Source organism: Sus scrofa, chromosome 13, assembly GCF_054392235.1.
Source record: "Sus scrofa isolate SSC_HxYL_T2T_F1_AM1 chromosome 13, Sscrofa_HxYL_maternal_Yorkshire_Landrace_v2.0, whole genome shotgun sequence".
NCBI lineage: Eukaryota > Metazoa > Chordata > Mammalia > Artiodactyla > Suidae > Sus > Sus scrofa.
This window is the reverse complement of record NC_139395.1, coordinates 93,742,232-93,756,610: the sequence shown is the minus strand read 5'-3', so window position 1 is coordinate 93,756,610 and position 14,379 is coordinate 93,742,232. Positions and strand designations below refer to the sequence as shown.

The 14,379-nt window shown below is 39.3% G+C and overlaps 1 protein-coding gene across 10 annotated transcripts in view; it reads right to left on the bottom strand.

Annotated features, from left to right (window-relative positions):
- ARMC8 (armadillo repeat containing 8) overlaps window positions 1-14,379 on the bottom strand; it is a 100,941-nt gene that overhangs the window by 57,548 nt on the left and 29,014 nt on the right. For all 10 annotated transcript variants that reach the window (XM_084989835.1, XM_084989838.1, XM_084989836.1 and 7 more), the window contains 4 exons: window positions 9,977-10,048; window positions 7,765-7,907; window positions 7,564-7,661; window positions 2,845-2,937 (listed from right to left, as the gene is read on the bottom strand). In XM_084989835.1, coding sequence (XP_084845961.1) covers window positions 2,845-2,937; window positions 7,564-7,661; window positions 7,765-7,907; window positions 9,977-10,048 — 406 coding nt within the window. The remainder of the gene's footprint in view (window positions 1-2,844; window positions 2,938-7,563; window positions 7,662-7,764; window positions 7,908-9,976; window positions 10,049-14,379) is intronic.

Here is a 14,379-nt window from a genome sequence, read left to right as displayed (position 1 = left end):
AGCCTTTTTTTTTTTTTTTTCGCTCCTAAATAAATCAGGGAGAGGAGTTCCCGTTGCGGCACAGCAGAAACTAATCCAACTAGTATCCATGAGGATGTAGGTTCGATCCCTGGCCTCGCTCAGTGGGTCGGGGATCTGGCATAGCCATGAGCTGTGGTGTAGATCGCAGAGCGGCTAGGATCCCATGTTGCTGTGGTGTAGGCCAGCAGCAGTAGCTCCTATTTGACCCCTAGCCTGGGAACTTCCATATGCTGCAACTGTGGCCCTAAAAAGCAAAAAATAAATAAATCAGGGAGATAATTTCAAAAATATAACTATGATTGGCTTAAAACACAAATACTTTAGTAATCTCTTTTGCTGACTCCCCTCCCCAAAGTATGAAAGTTTATTTCATATTTGATACCAGTAATGAAAATTTGTAAGTTAGTCTTAAAATGCTACTATGAATTTTATTTTGGTCTTTTATGTAAACTAAACAATACAAAAATAAAAGGTTTTTATAATTAACCACAATATAGAGATCATCAGATCAGTTTTCAAAGATACATGTTGTTAGTGTATCAGCAGGGAAATTAATATTGTATTTTAGGCTATTTTCTATTGTCATTGAGTTTATAAATGCTATAAGGTTTGCTGAGGCCTAGTTATAACTCAGAATACTTAAAGTGGGTCATTTAATTTCAGTGGCTAATTATCAAGCTAAGAGAAAGCTGAGTTCACGTTTTTAATTATGTCTTCAGTTCTGTTATGGCATGAGGGTGCCTGTAAATTCTGGCTCAGCATAAGTCTCTTTCTAGCAAAAGAACTGGTGATCTAACAGTATTCCTCTATGATTTCAGCTAAAACAGCACTGAGAAGTTTCAGATAAGCAAGTCTAAAATTGTTGAGAAGTTTCTGATGAGTAATTCTAAAAACTACTTGGGTAACTTCAGTAATGGGATTATTCAAACTTTTCATAATTTACATAATAATTTGACAGAGTAGTTATACTTCCAAGTCTAATTTTCAATGCCCGTTTGGGATTGTTGTAATTATGACTAGTAGTAGCTGCTGTGCTCTCAAGCACTCAGATGTAGACGCTAAAAGGTTTTTGTTTTTTTGCTTTTTGCTTTTTAGGGGCTGCACCCACAGCATATGGAGGATCCCAGTCTAGGGGTCAAATCAGAGCTGCAGCTGCTGACCTACACACAGCCACAGCAATGTGGGATCTGAGCCATGTCTGCAACCTAAATCACAGCTCACAGCAACACCAGATCCTTTACCCACTGCTTGAGGCCAGGGCCAAACCCACATCTTCATAAATTCTAGTTGGATTCATTTCCGGTGAGCCACGACAGAAACTTGATGCTGAAAGACTTTTAATGAGGCATAGAGTTCTGGAGTATCCTTCTCCACCTATTTGCCAGGGGCTTGTAAGATATCATTTAATGTTGGAAAATTCCAGACTCTATTAGTTCAACTCATTTTTAGTAAATGAACTGCAATGAAATTGTTTTCTCAAAGCTTTTCTTTGCCCAGCTCAAAAGATTAAGGAATTAATATCCCTAGTCCTGTGAGTTGGCTTACACACTGTCAAAGCAATCCAGGAAGAGGAACTTCAAAGACTTTTGACAAAACTCTTAAATTCTAAATGTCTTAAGTAGAAATAGAATAAGCTATGATAGCTAGGATTTGGGAGGTTTAAAGTTTTAAGGTATAATGTATAGATACTCTTTCTGAAACCAAGTGATTTAATTTATATTTGGGAAACTGTTCTAAAATAGCATAGATTTGTGATCTTCTTAGTTTAGTATGCAGTTCACTTTTCCTTCTTTCCTGTAGTTCCCCAAACTCCTCACTTTATATCTGTACTATAAATGATAGGTAGGTGAATAATAATCAGAAGATAAACAATGATTTGGTTAAAAGTTAGCAAATCATGGTTATCAAAAGAGTACATTCACTATGTCAACTATGAAGCAAAATAAGTAGCACTGAATAGCACTCTTCAGTTTAGGTTCAGGCTCAAAGAGAAGAGAAGAATCTCTTAGTTCTCTTTATGTGAGATTATTTAAAACAATTCTCAACAATGTGGGAACCGAAGGTATGAAGAAAACAAGTGCAATCATATACTGCTGGTAGGAGTATAAAACTGTATAACCTCCACATAAGACAACATGTGGTAAAATTACAAATGCACACACTTTTTGACTCAGCAATTTTGTTTCTTTTAAAATGTCTTACATACAAGGTATCTGCTGCAGCACTGCTTTGAAATATAACTGGAAGGAGTTCCTCTCGTGGCGTAGCAGAAACGAATCCGTGTAGGATCCATGAGGTTACATGTTCCATCCCTGGCCTCGCTCAGTGGGTTAAGGATTTTGTGTTGCTGTGGCCAGCAGCTGCAACTCTGATTAGACCCCTAGCCTGAGAACCTCCATATGCTGTGGGTAAGGCCCTAAAAAGGACAAAAAGACAAAAAAAAAAAAAAAAAAAAAAAAAAAAAAAAAGAAAAAGAAAGAAAGAAAAGAAAAGAAATATGACTAGAAACAAGCTAAATGACCAACAACAGAGGACTGGTTAGATAAATTATTTTACATCTATACAATAAAATATTATATACCTTTTGGAAAAAAAAAAGAATGAGGAAGCTCCTTATGTACCGATATGGAATATCCCTCGAGATATTAAGCAAAAAATGCAAGGTGCTGGACAGTATTTATGATATGCTACCATGTATGTTTAAAAAAAAGAGGAAAATATAAACATAGGTCTGTTTCCATACATACAGATTAGCTCCAAGATACATAAGGAAGGTACATATTAAGACTTTATGTTATAGAGAACATTTATCCTGGCTCTTACTTTACAGCAGTGTGAGAAGATCTGACAGATGTACTCCTGGGTGTAGCGGGACCTGCTGAGCAGTGCCATGAGATGCGGTATCACCGTGGCATCCTGGAGTCAAAGGGAAGAAGAGCACAGAGACAAGGAACTCAGACATGGTGGGTGCCTCTAACAAATGATTTCCATAAGCAAGTACATATGTAAGCCTCTTTTCTTAATGTCAATAAATCAAGTTTCTTTAAGGAACACAGCAACACAAAAGTAACTTGGCCATCAATACTGTCTAGGCAAAGGACAAGGAGAGAGGCTCCAAATTTCATCCTTGACAACAAATACGTAGGAAATTCTCAATTTCTCTCCCATAAACAGCCTTCGCCCTCACAATAAAAGAAAATCATGTTAATAAGACGATATAAATCTAGTCTGAAACCAAAATACGACATAATAAGATATAATAAATAGCTTATAACGAAGAATTACTACATTAAAACAACAATTTTGATCTCAGATGTTTTGGCAAGTATCAGCAACAGGTTAACACTCATAACTGTAGTTAGCTAATTTCAGTCTTCGTAAGACAAGACAATTTATATAATAGTAACTTCTCACTTATAGCCCACTCCCTGCCTACTACAGAAACTTAGCAACATACATGATGGTATAGGAGAAGAATTGACCCAGCCTGCTGCAGGTCTCTCCAAAAATCTCCTTTTTGTTGAGTATAAGAATTAAGCACTGAGGAGTTCCCGTCGTGGCGCAGTGGTTAACGAATCTGACTAGGAACCATGAGGTTGCGGGTTCGGTCCCTGCCCTTGCTCAGTGGGTTAACGATCTGGCGTTGCCGTGAGCTGTGGTGTAGGTTGCAGACGCGGCTCGGATCCCGCGTTGCTGTGGCTCTGGTGTAGGCCGGTGGCTACAGCTCCGATTCAACCCCTAGCCTGGGAACCTCCATATGCCGTGGGAGCGGCCCAAGAAATAGCAACAACAACAACAAAAAAGACAAAAAAAAAAAAAAAAGAATTAAGCACTGAAAGGATATTTGGCCTGAACCACAGACGGAAAAGGAGACTTAGCTCAAGCCCCTCATCAATGCTGTTACAAGTCCTACAGCAATGCTTCTCAAGTGTGAATGTGCATGTAAATTCCCAGGGAACATTCTATATGTACAAATTTCTGATTCTGTAGGTCTGGAGTAGGACTTAAAATTCTACATCCATTCTAACTAGCTCCCAATTGATGGCTGATGCTGCTGGTCCACAGACCACACTTTGACAGAACACAACAGAGGCAAGGAAGGAAACTTAAAAAGAAATACCACTGTTTGGGATAAACAAGACTGGGGCTCCCCGTAGAAAGAAAAGAATGCCCAAGATACATAAAAGATAAGTAGGAAAATAGAAAGCTTTTTCCCCTTGCTTGTTAGTGTAACCCTGTGTTGTCATGAGCAGCTTAAAAATAAAATGAAAAACTTAAAAAGTCAGCTACTAAATGCCTAGGAAAAAAGGGAAGAGATGAGAATGTAAAGTATATGTCTATTTTACAGATGGGAGTGGTGCTCCAGGGATGACGGTGACAGTGGTTCCACTGACAGAAGACAGAGAAGCAGGTAGCAGCTAAGAGAGAAGTGACAATGAAAAGGAATATAAAAACATCTCTTGGGCTCCTAAAACTACTTCCACCTCCTTCCTTTCCTCCACTGCTCTGTCATCCCTCAGTTTTCCCATCACAACGCCCCTATCCCATTTCTTCACACCTGGCTCCTTTCTGCCAATTGTTATATCTCTGCAGTTTATGGTTGATTAAACAAGGCGAAGAATAGTTACATAATTCCCTAAAGTCACCCGCCCATCTTATGAACAGGGTCTCAAACTAGACATCTTGCCTTCTTCAACAGGACTGTGCTGTCTTTAGCTTAGTGCCTGAACTGCTGTGGCAGCAGGCTTCTACACAATCCAATCCAACTCAAAGATGTCAGTTAATCACACTGAAATTCTACTCTCTGTCATTATCCCACCCAACACTTTTCATGGATTCTCCACTGTCTCTGAGGCATAAAACTGTTTCATAATTTAGACATTCTCACTGTGAAAAATCACTTAATGTCTCTGTGCCTTTATTTTTCTTATGTAAAGAAGTTAAGTTGTTGTAGACTAGTGTTCTCCAAATGATGCACCCTGATCCATTAGTGGGTCATGAAATTGGTTTACAGAGAGAGGAGGAAGGAGTTAAATCGGTTGGCCAGGATCAATTTTTCCCCCACTACTAGGCTGGGAGTTGCGGAGAAATGTCTAGGGTAAAAAGGTGACTGCTTTAATTTCCATGTAAATATGACAATCGGAACTTCAGGAAAACAGACTGATATTTACTAGACGGAGATCTCTTCTATGTGGAATGCTTCGAGGAGGAGGTCTCTGATTTAAAAATGCTAACAGTAAACCTGTGGTTCTCAAAGAGTGGCCCATGGCCAGTAGCATCTCAGTTACCCACAGGGAACTTGTTAAAAATACATATTCTCAGGCCCCACCCCACACTAACTGAATCAGAAACCTGGAGGTAGGGTCCAGTATACTGTGTTTAATGGACTCTACAGGAATTCTGGTACATGTTCAAGTCTGAGAACCACTGTAGTAAAACAATCTAAGGATTTATGAGACATGGCTCTGTAAAGAATGTTGCACAAATCCCTGAAGTATAAAATTCAGATGTTTCATAATTTAGAGCCTCCCTGTTGTGTGAAGTGACCCACAAACCTCACTTTCAGTCCATATGTATCATTACAGGCCGGAAGAGCAGGAGTCTGATGTAGGAAAAAAAACAAAAACAAAAACTATGGAGGCACATGACATATCCCCTCTCCCTGGTTGTTTTGCCTCTGACTCCTGACTGCTTATATTCTTGAAATATTTGTAAAACATGATTCTAGACAAGACTGCCGATTCACAGGTATCCACTTTGACATTCTCTCTCTTTTTTTTTTTTTTTCATTTTTAGCTGCCCTGCCACATACGGAATTCCCAGGCCAGGGATCATATCCCAGCCACAGGTGAGACAGACGCTGCAGCTTCAGCAATGCAGGATCCTTTAACCCAGTGTGCTGGGCCAGGGATGGAACCTGCATCTTGACACTGCAAAGAAGCCGCTGATCCCATTGTGCCATAGTGGGAACTCCCTGCCTTGCAATTGTGTGTGTTAGCTCAGAGAATCACAATCAGCATTTTTTCAAATTTTTATTTATTTTTCTTTTTAGGGCCATACCTGTGGCATATGCAAGTTCCCAGGTTAGAGGTCAAATTGGAACTACAGCTGCCAGCCTACGCCACAGCCAGAGCAACGCCAGATGCGAGCCACACATGCAATCTATGCCACAGTGTGTTACAATGCCAGATCCTTAACCCACTAAACAAGGCCAGAGATTGAACCCACAACTTCATGGATACTAGGTGGGTTCTTAACCTGCTGAACCACAATGGGAACGCCAGCATTTTTTTTTTTTTTTAAGTGAAAAGGACAGAACAGAAATCAGAAAGTACCACATTTATGGAATTATCTTGTGAAGATTACCTTAGGATATTCCCAATCCCCACCCCCTACAAAGACACACAGTGTGGAGGTGGAAAATATATTTCTTACTGTGGATTGTGGATTAGAGTGTTTGAAAAACACTAGCCTGGGTAATTTTTATTTAGTTCCATGTGGGAGTTCCCACTGTGGTGCAAGGGGATTGGTGGCATCTTTGGGGCGCTGGGACACAGGTTTGATCCCCTGCCCAGCACGATGGGTTAAAGATCCAACATTGTACAACTGCAGATGAGGTCTAATCCTTGGCCTGGGAACTCCATATATCTCTAGGTGGCCGGGAAAAAAGAAAAAAAAGAAGAAGAAGAAAAACAAAGTCCCATGTAATTAACAGATACAAGCACCCCCTAAATAATCCCTAAAGTTTCTGAAAACCACCAAATGACCCTAAAAATCTCTGGATTCTCTCACATGTATTCTCTGATTCTAACTTGGCAAGTAAACCTCTAACAAGCTGCTCTAGTTCACCTCTCCAGCACTGTCCCACATATTCGTTCTTACCAAGATCTCTTCTAGAACAGCTTCTTTCCTCTCCACTTATTTATTTATTTATTTAGTCTTTTTAGGGCCATACCCCTGGCATATGGAAGTTCCCAGGCTAGGGGTTGAACTGGAGCTGTAGCCACCAGCCTACACAACAGCCACAGCAATGCCAGATCTAATCCGCGTCTGCGACCTATACCAGAGCTCATGGCAATGCCGGATCCTTAACCCACTGAGCAAAACCAAGGATCCAACTTACATCCTCATGAATGCTCGTCAGATTCATTTCCACTGAGTCACGACAGGAAATCTTACCCATTATTAAAGACCCAGGTCAAATTCTACCTTGTCTATAATACCTACTCTACTGGATTTAACCTAAAGTGAGCACATTAAATATACTGCCTTAATTTGGTTACATTTAGAAATCAAGAAGTCTTTTTCAAAAAAAAAAAAAATCTTATAAATTCCTCAAGGTCTGAGACTATCTTTCACTTCTTTGCAAAGTCTAGAACACTTATGTTTGCAAATTAGGAGGCACTCAAATATTTCTTGAGACTTTTCCATAACATAACATGGTTTTAATAGTTATGATAACTATGAGTTTTGAGATACTAAGTAAATTAAAAGTAAGCAGTTAGTAAAATATATCATGATTCGAAAACATCTAAAACTCACTGTATACAGTAGTTCCTCTGGAGTCACGGGACTGGTGAAGATGGTGCGCAGGCATCGGAGACAAGCTTCAATGAACTTCAGGTCTGGGGACAGTAGTCCTAGTAATAGAAACCTATTTGAGACTCACCCTTTCAACTCGTATTTAAAATACTGCAAGCTGATTCTCATTTTTACTTATATAAAAATGACTTCCTTACATACCTTGTAGTAAGGCAGGGATAATATGGCAATCTAGTAGAGACTTAACATTGTTTTCAGTACCCATAGCAAGACTTCCCAATACCACTGCACATTCAGTTTTCAACTCTGTGCTTGAAGTTTCTTGCTGAAGCAAGTATAATAATCTAAAAAGAAAGAACTTGATAAACAGAAGAGACTAAAAAACTTATAAGCACATGTTCACTAAAAGTAACGTTACAGAAAGAGACTGCCAACACATCCTACACACTGAAAATATGGTTGACAAGCTCATAGAGGGCTAGGAATGGTTGTATTTTTCTATCAGCTGCTAATTTAATAAAGGAATATCTGGAGGGGGAAATCTAGAAGAGATTTTCTTCATTTTAGCAATAGAACTGTCATATAATATTAGTTTGTAAGAACTGTAAATCTGAAAGTTGTCTACAAGTGATCTCTGTGGAAAGTGCAGCATCACAGTCCATGTTTTCTGCCACTCCAGCACCTAAAGACTTCCAGTGCCAAGTGCTCCTGGATCTTAAGGACCTTGAATATCCAGCAGTGTAGTTCACAGATCACAGCGGTCTAGACTGGAGGGAATATTCAGAGTCCTTGCGCAGCTCCTCAGGCAAGGGAAGCTCTCTCTTCTTTCTCCAGTTTTCCCACTTAGGGATCAGAAGATTCTCCTATGTCTACTCCAGCCCAGTCTTCCAAACAACTACTCCCTCAACTCTAATCATCCATGACTTATGACCACCTCCCTCATATTCTAAGGTAGAACCTTTGTGCTCCCTAAAGCATATTTATATACAATAAGCACTAATCCCCTAAGAAAGGCTGCTGAGGGCTTTATAGTTTAGACTGAAGTGTGTATTTGAGGTCAATTATGATTAAAAACAATAAAACTATTAATTCTATATTAAAAGAAAGAGAAGGGAAAAAATCAAAACATTAAAAAAATTCTGGGAGTTCCCGTCGTGGCGCAGTGGTTAACGAATCCGACTAGGAACCATGAGGTTTCGGGTTCGGTCCCTGCCCTTGCTCAGTGGGTTAACGATCTGGCGTTGCCGTGAGCTGTGGTGTAGGTTGCAGACGCGGCTCGGATCCCGCATTGCTGTGGCTCTGGCGTAGGCCGGTGGCTACAGCTCTGATTCAACCCCTAGCCTGGGAACCTCCATATGCCGCGGGAGCGGCCCAAGAAATAGCAACAACAACAACAACAACAACAAAAGACAAAAAGACAAAAGACAAAAAAAAAAAAATTCTGAATGAAAACTTACAGCGATTGTGCATAAAACTTATTCTTGGTAGCAAAGGCAAAGAAGTTATACAAGCTTATTAATTCATCAGAAGAAATCAAACTTTCTATGCTAACTTAAAAACCAGCAAATTCTAAAAATTAGAAATCTAGAAAGAAAAACAGGACTAAAAAACCGAGATTTTTTTTTGGGGGGGGGCTTTTTAGGGCTGCACCTGCAGCATATGGAAGTTCCCAGCCAGGGATCAAATCAGAGTTGCAGCTGCCGGCCTATACCACAGCCCAGCAATGCAGGATCCATGCAGTGTCTGCGACCTACACCACACCTCATGCAACGCTAGATCCTTAACCCACTGAGGGAGACCAGGGATCAAACTGCATCCTCATGGATACTAGTCAGGTTTGTTACCGCTGAACCACAATGGAAACTTCCCAAGAATTTTCTTTAATTCAAAAAAAGTTTTGAGAATCCTAAGAAATTATTACCCAATCATAATAAAATCTCTAGGGCTCTAAGAAAACAGGGAAGAATCAGACTGGCATATACTGCTTATCTACGCAACAGGGGCTTTTATGGCAGGGTCAGTGGTCTTCTTGAAACTCTGAAAAGTATTAACATATGTGCTTCATATTCCATTTTCTGGTACTTCAATTTTTTTTTTTTTTTTTTGAGATGCTTCATATTCTTCAAAGTATTTCTTTTATTTATTTATTATGCTGCACTTGCAGCATGTAGAAACTCCCAGGCCAGGGATCAAACCCGTGCTGTAGCAGTGATCTGAGTGGTTGGAGTGACAATGCCAGATCCTTAATCTACTGTGCCACAGGGGAACTCCAATGTATTTATTTTAAAAAAATAAGAAGCTTTTCAAAAACAGGATAGACAGCACAGAAAAGAAATGAGTGTTATGGTTGAGAATTAGAAATACATTTGAAACCCACTATGAATAGTAGAAAAGGAGATGAGAGCACACCCACCTTGGAACAGCTCCCAAAACAATGAGGTTGGCTTTCTGCTTGTTGTTTCCAATTACAGCATTTTTCATGTCTCTAAATTTAAGAGAAGAGAAAAGGGTAAGGTATCTTAAGACATCACAGAAAAATAAAAGATCAATTCATCCTACTTTTTCTTTATTATGCAACATCTTGGATTGGCAAGTACAGAAGCTAGTGACAAAATGCAAACACTGACGCTTTTCTACCTGGAATGCCAAACAGAAGGGACAGAGATAGGTGCTGTGAAACCCTGGGGTTATAAAATAGGAGAGTCACCAAATGAGGGAAGTCCTGGCAAAAGACTTCCAATACAAACAAAGTTGAGTTCTTGAAAAAAGGCCACCAATCCTTTGAATAAGAACAACTATAAGCCACCTTCTCATGCACAGCTTTGGGAGTGGGGAGTGAAAGCAGCCAGCCCACAGAATGAATCTGACCTTGTTTCAGGGACCACAACTTTACTTTCTTCCCCTTTCCTGACTTCTTTGGACCGAATATTTCTTGTGATTGCATTTTATCTCCTTTACTGTCTTATTAGCTATACCACTTTGGGTTTTGTCATTTTCTTTTTAGGGCTGCAACCATGGCCTATGGAAGTTCCTGGGCTGGGGTTGAATCGGAGCTGCAGCTGCCGGCCTTTGCCACAGCCACAGCAATTCAGGATCTGAGCCACATCTGGGACCTACATCACAGCTCACAGCAATGCCGGATCCTTAACCCACTGAGCAAGGCTGGGGATCAAACCCACATCCTCATGGATACTAGCTGTATTCTTAACCTGCTGAACCACAAGGGGAGCTCCTGTTTTGTAGTTTTTTAATGATTGCTTTACAATATGCATCTTTTAACTTAGCACAGTCAATCTTCAATCTTATCCTATTTCATGTGTATTGTAAGAACCTTGCAAGCATATACGTCCATCTCCCCATCCATTTTTTTGTACTAGTGCCATACATCTTATTTTTAAATTAGTTAGAAACAAAATAATACACTGTACTATTTTTGCTTAAACAGCCAATTATCTTTAAAGGAGATTTAAAAATAAGAAAAAAATCTTATATTTTCCACATATTCACCAGTAATTTTTATTCTAGCTAGACCTCAGCTCTTTACTTCACCAGAAGTAAAACTCTATTCCACATAAGAGTACCTCTATCAATGATCAGTTGGTTCACAAACACGTGGTTGTTCCCAAAGGACAGGTAGAGAAAAAATATTAAAATAAGTCTAGTACTAATAAAATGTTAAAAACAAAAACCAAAACTACCTTATGATAGCTGGTCGATAGTATTGTCTTAACACAGAACACCAGAACACTATGTAGGGTTCTCAAAGCTTGGAAGAAGGCATCATCAGAGCCCCCCATGAGTATTTCAGAAGTTTACGAGGGTGTCTAGAAATTTCTGGCCGTAGTTTTACGAATAAAAAGCATTTTTTTTTTTTGGATAATCTTAAAGAAAACTATATTTCTCAGTATTGTATCTGCCTTGTAAATAAAAGGGAAACTATACTTTTTATTAAAAGGTATCTCATTTTGGAAAATCAGATCAGTGGCACCCATGGTATTTGGGTTATCAATACGATCCCTGCATAAGTCCACAGTTTCAGCTCTTGCGTTCATACTTCAATGTTTTCTAATGTCACGCCTAAGCATTTACACGTTAGAACAAATTATCTTCTTTTTAAACTTCTCCTTTATATTCTAGGCAGGGAAGGCATTATATTATTTTTGGAGTTACGTATATTAATATGGATTCAATTTCAAGGGAGGTGCAAGGATCATCACAAAATATTTATAAGGGAAAGCCAAATCTGAGAGCATTAAGACCACTTTTAATAGAGGCCCCCAAAGTTCTTAGCTCACACATTTTCTCATATCACAAACTACATTCCCCTAACTACCTGCTGGGCATCTCTTTTGACTTCCCCATTTTTTAGGTGGCAGAGCTCTATAATACAGGAATTTTTTTTTTCCAACCTTGAAAATTAAAATACTGAATAAGTTTTGTAACTGGCAAATCATGGTTTACATAAAAATAGAGCAGAAAATGGCGGGGGGGGGGGGCAATTAAAATCAACAACCAAATGTTAAATTGTCAGCTTGTTTCCAATACCAACCATTGTGTTGCCAATTTTACTGGCATTTAAAATCCTGTTAACAATAATTATAATACCCTTCTCCTTAACTACCTTCTTTGATCATTGCAGAAAAATGCTGCTATCATATAGTGGTCTCCTGAAACCTGATTCTCCCCACAAGTTTTTTGGTTTTTTTTTTTTGTTTGTTTTTGTCTTTTTGCCTGCCATTTCTTGGGCTGCTCTGGCAGCATATGGAGGTTCCCAGGCTAGGGATTGAATTGGAGCTTCAGCCGCCAGCCCACACCAGAGCCACAGCACCACGGGATCCAAGCCACATCTGTGACGCACACCATAGCTCACAGCAACAGATCCTCAACCCACTGAGCAAGACCAGGGATCGAACCCGCAACCCCATGGTTCCTAGCTGGATTCATCAACCACTGAACCATGACGGGAACTCCTTCCCACAAGTTTTTGAATAGCATTTTCACAAGCCTTGAAGCAAACACAGCACCTGCTAGTCTCCTTCCTTTAGCTCGGTGCTTGAGGGTAGTCTACATTTCAAGGCCTTATCTCTCTCTCTGTAAACTATCCCTAAAATCTTCCATTTGGTTCATAAGGGATAAGTAGGAGTATTTTTTGTTTATGAGGACTAGGCTGAAGGAAGCTTACTAAGGCTTTAACCAAGTTTGAGTACATGATTATAAAATATGTGATATCGAAGCTTCATGGAACAAAGCGTATGATGAGAGATTGTACATCTAGCTCCTGCCTTCTAAAGGATGCCTGCTATTCTCTCAGAGACTTACTTCCCAATTATCAGCTTATAAAACCTAACCTGGCAGTCTGTCATTTACTTTCATCTTTTCTTTCTTGTAATGTGTTCTGACTCTACTAACACAGCACATTCGTTTGTCCAGCAGCTATCTTTTGAGCCTCTTTTATGCCGGGGGCCATCCTGGAGGCTCTCTCTATTCTATAATTCCCAGCCCTAACATATTCCCTGATATCTCCCCATTCTTCCTAAACTAAGCAGAAATGAGGTATGCTCACTTTATAAACACAATCCAAATATCTGAAACCATGCCGAAGTAAATGTTTTTAAAGACAAGAGCAAATAAAAACTCTTCCAAAACAAATTTTCCAGTTCCCCCAATAGTTTGCAAAAAGGATACGAAGGAGGCAGCTGGTAGTTATAGAGTAACTGCAGGCTAAAGAGAACACAATTAATAAAATGGACCAATGTCTTAAGGAAACAATTCTTGCTCTGGCTCTAATAAGTAAAACATATTTATACTAGAAAAGGAAGAGGCGATGTTAGTGCCCTGCAAATAAATTCTATTCAGATGTTACTATAAAGGGATACCAGAAGATCATTTCCCTAAGAGTTAAAACCAAAAGAGTCAATAATCAACACATACACCCATTTTTAGCAGATCTACGTACAGTGTAAGATTCAATTTCAGAGCCAGACAAATGCAGCTTCTTTCACTTCCCAGAGTATAGCCATTCTCTCTCCCTCTCTCTCTCATTTCCTTATGCTCTCCCTTATATCATGCCCTAACTTTACTTATCTTTCAGGTCTGAGCTTAAGTGTCAATGGCACCCTCCAGGAAGCAAGTCCTGACAACTTCCAGGTCTGGGCTAGGTATCCCTTCTAGTGTCCTTTATTACAGCATACCCATTACTTTTTTGGGGATATAAGTCTACTTCTTCTTCAGAGGCAAGAAACCAGTCTGACCTACAACTATCAGAGAAGTTACTATCAATGGATCATGAAATACACCATACAGAAAACTGTATTTTTGTAAAATGCAAACTCACAACTATCATTGAGAGGGGGGCACAACAAAACTATGCAAGATTTATACACTGCTTTGTGTACATTAAATGACAGAGCCAGTCTCAACCTCTGTCTTTCATATCTATATCAAGTGTTTTTTCCATTACTGCCAGCATATAAGGCATTCAGAACAAACTGACTGAAAACACAAAAGAATTCAGTAAGTCTACTTTTTTCCTCCTTTCAATTTTATATTTTTATACAAAATAAAAGTATATCTTTTAGTCAAAGACATCCTTCTCCCCGTAGATCAAAGAAATATAATATCACGTCCACTAATTTTTAATGTTGGGGGAGCAGTGCCCTACTTACATACTACTGAAATTCAACGATTACTTTTGGACTCGGCATTGTGCTAGGCTCTACGAAGGATACAAATGCATCACACAAGGGGATGCATGATCTGAAGAGTTTACAATCTCCTTGGGAAGAGAAAAATAATATCAATGTAAAGCAACACTAT